General features: G+C 36.2%; 1 protein-coding gene across 3 annotated transcripts in view; it reads right to left on the reverse strand.

Moving 5' to 3' along the window:
* LOC143408479 (uncharacterized) overlaps positions 1 to 10,999 on the reverse strand; it is a 61,169-nt gene extending 50,170 nt beyond the window's left edge. For 2 of the 3 annotated variants that reach the window (XM_077109081.1, XM_077109082.1), the window contains exon 1: positions 10,887 to 10,999. In XM_077109081.1, the coding sequence (XP_076965196.1) occupies positions 10,887 to 10,889 (3 nt within the window). In that variant the 5' untranslated portion in view covers positions 10,890 to 10,999. Of the gene's footprint in view, positions 1 to 4,131; positions 4,179 to 4,680; positions 4,733 to 10,886 lie in introns of all 3 variants that reach the window. The other variant, XM_076868306.2, reaches the window with a different exon arrangement.
* Between the last annotated feature and the right edge of the window lie 501 nt (positions 11,000 to 11,500).

The raw sequence follows: 11,500 nt of genomic DNA on the forward strand, positions 1-11,500 counted from the left end.
TACTCACAATGAAATGCAAAAACTGTGGAACTCACTCAAGAAAAAACACTTAATAAGTCCCTTGCTATTTAGACAATAGTAAATAAATGATAGAGATTGCAATGCAGAGAAGAAAAATGGCTTTCTTTCCATAGAAAGATTTCAGGATAAAGGGACATTTGTGTGATAATAAAAATGCTATGGTACTCTTCACTCAAACCATATAACACCTCATTTTCACATACTAAATACTGAATATAAAAATAATGAATAATACTAAAATATAAAATAAAACATAAAGCATTCAAATGTTGATGTAAGAAAGGGTGAGTCAGGGTGCATGTGGTGGTGCACACCTGAAATATCCAGTACTCTGGAGGCTGAGGCAGGAGGAGCACAATTTTGATACTGATCCTATCAACTGAGCAAAACTGTCTCAAATAACTTTTAATTGAGAGGCTGAGGCAAGAGGATTGTGAGTTCAAAGGCAACCTCAGCAACGGCACAGTGCTAAGCAACTCAGTAAGACCCTGTCTCTAAATACAAAAATGGGGCTGGTGGTGTGGCTTCATGGTTAAGCGCCCCTAAGTTCAATCCCTTGTAAAAAATAATAACAACAACAATAATAATAATAATAATAATAATAAAAAATAACATTTAAAAAAGGGTGAAGATATAGCTAAGCAATAGGATATCCTGGTTTCAATTCCCAGAATCACAAAAGGGAAAAAGAACAAAAAATTATACAGTTATTTATTTTCAAAGTTACACAAAATATTTTTAAATTAATGAATTACATAGTATTAAATTGAAAATTCTGTTGATCCAATACCATTAAAGGGTGCAAAATGAAGTGAAAGAGCAAAAGTAACTAATTTTCCTCACATATGATCAAACTATCAGTGGGAAAAAATACTATCAGTGGGAAAAAAAAAAGATTGCAAAGAAAATGCATGCAAGAAAATGAATAGCCAATTTACATGAGATATCTAAATGTTAAATAATCATAAAAAAACCAACATCATTAGAAACTAGGTAATGTAAAATAAAATAAAATGATATACCCCAAATTAAAGATTATGGATGAACATATGGAATAAATGAATAATCATGAAGGGAAGATAGAGTTTGAGCTGTTGCTATCCATGTGTGCAAACTGTTTTGCTATTGAAGATATCTGATATATCCACACCAGAAATAGACTAAAACTATAGCACATGTATATATAAGAATACAGCAGTATTTCTTGATTAAAGAGAATGAACATTTATAAATTGATAAATAATAAACTGTGGGAAATAATGGTTTATAGAAGAAGACACATTTTTTTCATATTAAATCTAGTGGAAAAAATAGTATAAATCACCATGTAATTTTTTATATGTGTCACATGAATGTTTTATGTCATTTATAAGGTTATAAGTGACATGTTATATGCTATATGTTACTTATAAGGTAAGCATATTTTAAAAGAAAATCTTTAGAATTTGAGAAAATAAAAATACATAGAAGCACAGAAAAGACTCAGTTACACACCCCATGTGTAGATGACAAAACCTGTCATTATAAAGATGACCATTTCCCCCAGGTTATTCTATAATAATACTTCATAAAAATTTCAACATGCTTTACTTTAAATTGAATAAGAGACCAAATCAAAAAGTTCTAAAATTCTGCTGGAAGGTTAAATATATATGAAATTAGTCCTGAACTCTGAACTTAAGAGAAAAAGCAGCAGCTCTCATTACCTGACACTAATGTACATTATAAAACTCTAATATTGCAATAATTTGAAGACCAAGAAATTATAATGCAGAAAATTTCATAAACTCATATGTATGTACAAATCATTGTTACTGTTAAGTGCAATAAAAGAGTCCTACAAATGCAACCATATGACGAAAAGTATTTGATATGAGTGAATGATACAACCCAACATAAATATTGATGTTAGAACTGGAGGCACAGATCATTGGTAGGATTTGGGTGCAGATTACGTTTGGACTAGAATTATACCCCAGCCCCCCAAAAAAGCAGATGTTAAGAGGGATGATTTTCAAAATATAGCAGAAAAGGAGACTCCTGACTCTCCCTCCATTCATGGATACACCAAATAAACACTTACTCCTGTTTCAAGTCACTCTCAAATAAAGGCATTAATAAATTGAGAGACTTGTGTACATTGGACAACTGAGAAAATATCTACCATCAGATGAGTAGAAAAAGTTGATGGACACGTGGACACTATTCCTGCCTTAAGAAATGTGCCATACAATTTGGACATTAAATCCTCTGTCACTCTTGAGTAGAGGAAGACTGATTGGGATGATAAATATAGCACATTTAATGCTAGATTTCTTATAGGTTGAATCTTAGTTTATCTGGTGAATAGAGAGGAAAGGACTATATATATATATATATATATATATATATATATATACAAGTATCAAGACCAGAGGAAAGGAAAATGGTGTCTTTCCATGGCTATGCAAGATCAATGAATGGGCTACATTCCCTGGGACCACAGCAGAGGAGGACTGAAATCTCAAGGGTCCCAGTTCATCCCTGGAATGAATTTGCCAGCAAAATGCTATTGCTAACAGTTGAGCCTTTATCCTGCAAGTACCAAAGAGTTAATAGGGAAAACACAGTCCACCATTGGCAACCCAAGTGGGAGTTCAGCACTGCCTGAGCCCTCTCTCCCATCTCACTTCAATATTAACTCCAGACCTAACCAATTGTTCATACAGGAATTTGCTCTTGCACTGAGAAAGTTAAAAACTTTAACTTTTTCCATTCAATGCACTACATCCTAAACCTCCAAATTTTTGGAGCAATGGCAACTATGCATGTGCAAATCTCCCTAGATAACAAAGGAGGGGCTTCACATTGATATATGAGTATTTCTATGGGCTACAATCCCCACCAGGAGTAAAGAAAAAGGGCTAAAAATCACAGATCTCTGTTTCTTTCTAGAATAGGTTTACATCACCTTCTTCCAGTGAGTACACAGCAGCCTAGAGTCTAACAAACTTGCATCTGGAATATAGTCACCAGCCAAGTATGAGAACTTCTGCATCCTGAGCACAGCTATTAGAATGGCTACTATCAAAGAGTTGAAGGATAACTAGTACTCCAATTATATGGATATGGAAGAAAGAAACACTTTCACACTGGGCTAGAATATAAATTCAATAAGTCATTTAAAAAAAAAAAAAAATAGCATGAGAGTTCTTTAAAAGCAAAACACACTATTTCCAATGGAATTGGAATCAGTATGTTAAAAAATGGCTACATTGTCATATTCATTATAGCAGTATTCATAGAAGCCAAGATAAGGAAACAACTGAAGTGCCTTTTGGATTAAGGACACAACAGGGAATTCAGGAGACTCCTTTCAGCAGGAGGCCACTCAGCTACTTCCTTAATAAACTGTACTTCCTAAACTTAGACTGCTGTTTAACAAGATAGGACCCAAGAACTGACATTCACTAGTCACTCCAAGAGACCTTAGTTGTACCAGGTATGGGATCCTCATGTCAGGTAGATCTGAAACACAGGACCAGGAAAATATCACAGACATAAATTCCACAAGGGAACTCTCAGCCCAAAGGTATCCTGTCAGGGTTTCTGGCCTGGGAGAGACAAAGATAGGATACACATACGAACATTTCTATAAAGGTCAAGTGATTCTTCTCTACTTTTCTCTTATGTGAAATGCTAATAAACAGAAAACAAATCTTTTGCTTTTTATTTTCTGTGGTACTGGGGATTTAACACAAAAGCATGTTAAATATGAGCTATATCCCCAGTCCTTGTTTAAATATTTTGAGACAGGTCTTGCTCACTTGCCCACAGTCTACCTAAAATTTCGAGGTTCGCAGTCAGGAAAAAAAAAAATCCCTTAAAAAGGTCCATCCAGTTCTTGGTGAAACAATTAAAAAATACTGTACCCATTATGTAGCATGGGAATAAAAATAATTGACAGTACTGTGGAGAAAGGAACACTGTAATTGAGAATATGGACAGGCAGTTTAGGAATGTACTGACAGATGTACAGAGGTTTAGGCTGGGAGATGGGGTTCTGGATTTGATACTTTGCTTCCCATAAATTTAGAATATTCAGGGGAATCCAGGCAAGATGGCACACACCTGTAATTCCGGAAACTGAAGAACAAGTTCAAGGCCAGACTCAGCATCTGTCTCAAAATAAAAATAATAATAATAATGAAAAGTAAAAAGAATATAGCTCAGCGATATAGGACCTCTGGGTTTAATCCACAGTACCCCTACCCTTACAAAAAAAGAAAGAATAGAAAGCTCAACAGGAAGGAAGAACTGAGACTCCTGCAGAACCATAGCCCTCCTCATGCAAGAAGACACACATGGAGCTGTGACTGATGATCATCCCACTGCTCAATTCAATTCAATACACATTCTGGGAAGGTGCTGGAATGCTGCACCTTCAGATAGGATTTCTCTGCAGGAATAAGACAGGACTCTCAGGTTCCTCATTGCTGATACATGCCCCCCTTGACTGGCCAGTAAGGACTCAGGGCTAACCTAGCCCAGGAAGGACCCAGGCTTGCAGATTCAAGAAACTACCAAAGGAATTCCAGTCCACAATCATCAGTTCTCACTATAATCCAGCCAATTTCAAGTAGCCATGCCCCCTGTCTCAGGAAGCCACTGCACACTCACCTCTTAATGTTTTTTGAGGTGCCCAGTGTTCTCTCAGTAGATCTTTCAGTACCTGCATAGCAAAGCAAACATGAAAGAGGAACATAAAAAGGAAGCCTAGAGATGAATAACAATGCTGGCAGGCTCAAGAGACAAAAGCCAAATCAGGTGGTCAAAGCCTGCTCCTAGTCATTGGCCATGTGCTTGATTTGCCTAAGGACTTCTAAGTGGACAGGGTTTATATTTTCACCCTCTCAGGCTGAGCATAGTGAGTCTTATGTTTGAGTTAAAGGAGGTGACACCATATGCTGAAAAGAATGAGGTCAGAATGACAGGTTCTTGGCTGCAGTTCTTTTTTTTTTTTTTTTTTTTTTTTTTTTTTAAGGTACTGGGAATTGAAATCCAGAGCCTCAGGATGCAGCTGACTTAAGGCAAGGTTTCCTTGTAGTAGTGGGACCCAGCCCAGTCAAGAGGGCATTTGCATTTAACCTTTTACAGAAGGCCGTTTCAATCTGTGGGTATATATGACTGTATATTATTTATAAATGTAAATAATAAAAATAATAATACTGTAAAATTTCATTTACCTTTCCTGCTCTCTCCTCTTCTGAGGAAACAGACTGAACATTGAACTAGGAAGCAATCCCATAAGGCAGCACTTCCCAATGATAAGAATATGTGAGTCACAAGCCTAATCAAAATTTTTCTAATATTCACATAAAAAAATAAATAGTAGGACTAGAGTTGTGGCTCGGTGGTAGAGCACTTACCAGCACTGAGTTCAATTCTCAGCACTGCATATAAATAACAACTAAAATAAAGGTCCATGACAACTTTTAAAAATAATAAATAAATAGTAGAAATTAATTTTAATAACACAACCCAATATATTCATTATGGGAATATTACAGTTACATAACCAATAAAATATTACTAAAGAAATATATGTATTTTGGGGATTACACCCTCAAAACTGATATGTCAAGCCTCCAGAATATCTCAGTTCACAGAACCATATTTCAGATTTCAGAGCTATAATTCTTCTGACCTCAAGGAAACGAAGGTCCTTACTTCTCCTTTTTATGCTACAGGTGAGGGATTCAATTCCTCAACAATATTTCTCCTCAGGTCCAAAAAAAAAAAAAAAAAATAGAATAAACACTGCCCTGGGTGAAAGCAGAAAACTTTAACCAGAATATTTCCAAAAGTAGATTTTTTTCTCACCAAATGCTGGCCATGGTCCCTTCCATTCCAGATATCAGATAGCAAGCAAAAGGTGAAGTTCCTGAAGGTGGGGCCCATGTCTTCACTATCCACAGCCTTGAGTCTATTATTTAAATGCATTAAAGGTAAACTCCTTGGGGCTGGAGCTGTGGCTCAGTCGTGGAACACTCACCTAGCACATGCAACCCTGGGTTCAATCCTCAGCACCATATAAAAATAAATAAATTAAATTAAAAAAATAAATTAAAAAAAAAGTATTGTATCCAATTAGATCTAATGGCCAGTCTGTGACATTTTTTTTCCCTCCAATGACCAAAGCCCCTTCAATTAATAAGCAAGTATCACCAGATGTGGTGGCATATGCTTGAAACTTCAGTTAACAAGAAAGTTTCTAGAAGTAGACTTTTTTTCTCCAAAGGCCGAAGCAGGAGAAACACAAGTTCAAAGTAAGCCTTAGAAATGTAATGAGGCCCTAAACAACTTAATTGAGACCCTGTCATTAAATAAAATACAAAAAAGGGTTGTTGATATATCCGAGTGCCACTGGGTTCATTCGGTGGTACCCCAAAATAGATTACAAATAGAAATGAATTGTACTTAATTTGAAAGCCCAAATACCTCCACCACATTACATAACTTATTTTTTTTAATTTTAGGACTTGGTTAGTGTTATATATTCAAAAAAACAAGATTTCTATGTGTGTGTATATGTGTGTGTGTGTGTATATATAATGTAATGTGTGTGCGCGTATATAATGTAATATATCTATCAATCTATTTCTTTTATAATATATTTACACTACATATTAAATATATTATTTATATATATGTGGATGTGTTTATTTTTTTGCTTACTGTCTGATATCTTTTTTTAATATTTATTTTTTAGTTTTAGGATGACACAATATCTTTATTTTACATTTATGTGGTGCTGAGGATCGAACCTAATACCTCGCGTGTGCTAGGCAAGCACTTTACCACTGAGTCTCAACCCCAGCCCTGTCTGATATCTTAAGTCTTTTTGTGTATGTGTGTGTGGCGCTAGGGATTGAACCCAGGGCCTTGTGCATGTAAGGCAAGCACTCTACCAAATGAGTCGTATCCCCAGCCCTGATATCTGGAGTGGAAAAGACCATGGCCAGAACTTGGTGGAAAAATTCTACTTCTAGAAACTTTCTTGTTAAAGTTCCCTACTCTCACTCAGGACAGTGTCTCTACTGTTTTTTGCATCTGAGAAGAAATATTGGTATGGAACTGTATCCCTCACTTCTAGCATTATATGACATCTATGCTATTATATACACAAATATATTTTACGACAAATATTCTCATAGGTAATTTGTCATGAGGTTCCCATTGCAGGACCCAGAGAACTTCCAGTTCAGACATAATCTCAGTCCTCCTTTAAAATCAGAAAATGATCCAGGTTTCTGCCATTTTCTAAACATAGGTGAACATATTCAAAACAGCAGGATTTCTGTGTGTGTGTATGTGTTTGTGTGTATTACTATGTATTATATATGTATGTATACTAGTATATATAATATACACATATAATTCATAGTATATACACACATTCTATACATAGTATATATGTACTATGCATACATGTATACATAGTATATATTTTTATATACTAAGTATATATGTTTATATATGTTTATATACTAAGTATATATGTTTATATACTATGTAAATAAATACTATACTATTTATACATTATTTTATGCCTCTAAGCATAAAAATCTTTTATGGAGGACATACAGCAAATGGAGGGCAAGGAGAAACAAGCAATTAGTTGCACCACCTTGAATCACCTGAGAAATGGAATCTGGAATTCAGATGAGGAGGACTCAACATTTTATATTTGGTCATGTGGATGACAAGGGGGCCTATAATGAAAAGGTTACCACAATCTTTTGAAAGAAAATCTATGTGACTGGCAGATGATGGTTAAACTGTTAGTATCTGCAGTGTCTTCCAGGTGCTTTGTCATCTATGGGCCACGGCATACACATGTATTAGTAGGCTCCATGAAGTGCATAATCCATCTGTGTCTTCTAAAATTATTCCCATTGTAGACATGAGAGAACACAAGTTTCTGGACATCTAATGGCAACTCAGCAGCACATAGAGAACTACCCACAAACAGAACTATATGAAATGAAATGCCTTCAAAGCTCCACAAAGACTAGTTGCTCCTGATATAGGGGAAGTTAGTCCAGATAAATATTATTTCCTCCCCCATTTTGAAGACAGTGCCTAGAGAAAATGTCCCAGAAGCGACACAACTGTATTATCTTCCTTCATGTTAAAGGAACTTTGGAGAAACAAGACCTATCAACCCAGACTCCTGATGGGGGCAAATGCTTAGAGATTACAGGGTACAAAAAAAGCACATTGAAGTCCCAGAGTCTGAGTAAGACACAAGGAAGAAAATAATCTAAAGGTATAAGATATTGGGGAAAAAAATGTAACTATTTCTAAAAATAAAATCATGTCTGAATATTTCTAGAACTGGCCAAATCTTATCCCATATGATTTGTATTAAACTCTAAAATCAAGGTAATAGGATACATGATTCACTGTCAAAAACATTCAAGAAAAAAAAAAAAAAAAAAAACCTTCAAGGAAGAAGAGTGGATGTTTTAGTGACTGTGTCATTCAAAAATTTACTTACCAGGTGTTTTTGAGAAAATATGTTCATTTTTCTGCAGTCACAGGGAAGAGAGATTTGCCTTATTTCTTTTTTTTGTTAGAATTTCCAAAGAAAAGCCCTAGAATTCCATCTGAAATAACTTACAAAAATAAAGACAAGAAACCTACAATACATACACAAGAGAAGGAAAAAATGGAAATAAAAACTTTTAATAATTAAAAGTAAATTCATTTTTTTTTCCTGAAATCAAACTCCAGCTGCCTCTTTCAATCTATTTTCTTATCTTTTTAAACAAGAAATCACAAAGAAAATGCAGGCAAGAAACAAACTGTCAATTTATACAGGAGACATCTAAGTATTCAGTAAACATAAAAAATTCAACATTTTTAGAAATTACAGAAATGTAAAATGAAATCCCATCCTAGACAAAATTAGTATTGATGAAGATATGAAACAAATTTATTCCCCTAAACTTCTTTAGAATTATTATCTATTGGTGGAAACTCTTTTGCTAATAAAGATACATAATACTCCCCCACAGAAACATACTGAAATTATAGTACATCTGACCATGATAACATGTAGGAAAACAGTACACATTCAAACACTTGAAACCCAGAGTGATGGTTCAAAAGAATGGAAGTGATGAGTAATAAACTGTGGGGAAAGTGGTCACTAGGGGCAAGTCACATTTTTGTCACAGTACATCCATTAAAAAAAAAATAGTATAACACACCATGTTTAGGTTTTACATAGGCTCCATGTGCATGTGGTGATTCCCATGTAAACAGGTTTAAAAAGAAAGTATATACAACTTATGAAAAAAATTGAATCAGAAGTACATAAAAGACTCAATTACACACCACATGTGTAGATGATAAAACTCATCACTACAAAGAAGATAATTTTTCCAAAACTAACTTACAATATTTTCCCATCAAAATGGGAAATATATGAAATATACATATATGAATATATCAAAGTCAATTTTACATTTATGTGCATCTATAAAGCAATAATTTTAAAAACTCTACAAATAAATTGAAAACAGGGGAAGACAGGAGAGGGAAAAGGGAAGTCCTGGGTACTGAAGAAGAACAAATTATATTTCATGCTTGTATAATTATACGAAAATGAACCTAAATATTATGTGTAACTATAATGCACTAATTTCTTTTTTAAAAAAAGCATGCTGAGCTGGGGCTGTAGCTCAGTGGTAGAGTGCTTGCCTAGCATGCATCAGACACTGGGTTCGATCCTCAGCACCCTATAAAAATGAACAAATAAAATAAAGGCATTCTGTCCATCTACAACTATTAAATTAAAAAAAAATCAGCATGCTTTACTTTTAATTAAAGACAGAATCAAAACAAACAGTTCCAAAATCCATCCACAAAGTTAAATATATGCAAACTTAGCCAAGAAACTTTTCAATTATAAGAAAAAAAGAAGTAGTTATCATCACCTGACACACATATATTATGAAACTTTACTATTATAATAATCAAGGAATCACAATATAGAGCTGGAGTTGTAGCTCAGTAGTAGAGCACTTGCCTAGTATGTGAGAAGCACTGGGTTCCAACCTCAGCAGCACATTAAGAAATAAATAAATAAAATAAGGTATTATGTCCACGTAAAACTATATATATATATATATGGAATCACAATACAAACAAAATCCATAGGTGAATCCATGTGTAAAAATGATATACTTGATTGCAAATAGGAACATCGATATACATCAAACCATAACAAGGCCAAACTCAGCAACTTAGCTGCAATCTGTCTCAAAATTAAAAAAAAAAAAAAAGGTACCAGAGATTTGGCTCAGTGGTAAAGCACCCTACTGTTCAACCTCCAGTACCAAAATAAAACAAAACAAAAAAACAACAAAAACAAAAATTGAAAAGTACCTAGCTTGGGAATAATCAAGGACCCTGTACACCACAGCTCTCCTCCCAGAGGAAAACAGCATTTGGAGATAGGATTCCGACGCTCTTCACACGTGTCAAGCACCACAGCCCCAGGGCAGACGCTGGGCTGCGGCAAGCCTCAGCGCTCCTCAGCCACCGAGCTCCTCCGCCACACAGGACTTGAGCTGGGGCTGAGGACGCCCGGAGCCGGTGGGAGGCTGCGGGGGGTCTCCGCCACTGACACGTTCCCCATCTGGCTAGCCAGTGGGACTGAGAGGCGATGCCCCCAAGGAGGGCTAAGGCCTTCGGACCGCAGAAGCTGCCCGGAGTCCGGTTCTACCAGCTCCGGTTCCCGCCACAGCCAGTCCTGCCTGAAGGCTCCTTCCCCAGCCTCCCTGCCAAGACTCCAGGTACCGCAGCACACTCACCATTTCCTGGTGCTCAGCAGTCAGACATGCTCTCTGGGGACCTTCAGCACCTGCGCCGCAGAACAACCCGGGATCCTAAGTACCGGACCAAAACCTGGAGCTGAATGGCAGGAATGGCGGACTCCTGAGGAAAAGCCTGTACCGGAAGCACAGAAGCCCGCCCCCTCCTCGCTGGCTACGCTCAGGATTGGACAATGCTCAGCAAGACTCCTGATTGGAGGAGGCTTCAGTCAGTTTCCTACTCCCCAGCCTGAGCCGGTGAGCCTTGTTTTTGAGTGACAGGGGATGATATCCACTCCGGGCAAGAATGAGGCCAGAATGACAGATTTTCTTTTCTTTTATTTTTTCTTTTTCATTTTAGACCTGGGAATTGCACCCCAGAGCCTCAGGCTGCTGCTATTTTAAGATCTCAGAAGTGGGATCTAGCCCAGCTACAGAACATTTGCATTTAACCTTGTATATAAGGTAATTTCAGTTTATGGGTTATATACGCCTGTATATTATTTGTAAATGAAAAAAATGACAATTACTGTAAAGGTTTTCATTTAATTTTTCTGTTCTTTGGTCTTATTGGGAGACAGCTGGGAAGCAACCCTCTAAAGCGACAAAGTCAA

This window comes from Callospermophilus lateralis, chromosome 1 (genome assembly GCF_048772815.1).
Source record: "Callospermophilus lateralis isolate mCalLat2 chromosome 1, mCalLat2.hap1, whole genome shotgun sequence".
In the NCBI taxonomy this organism is placed as follows: Eukaryota; Metazoa; Chordata; class Mammalia; order Rodentia; family Sciuridae; genus Callospermophilus; species Callospermophilus lateralis.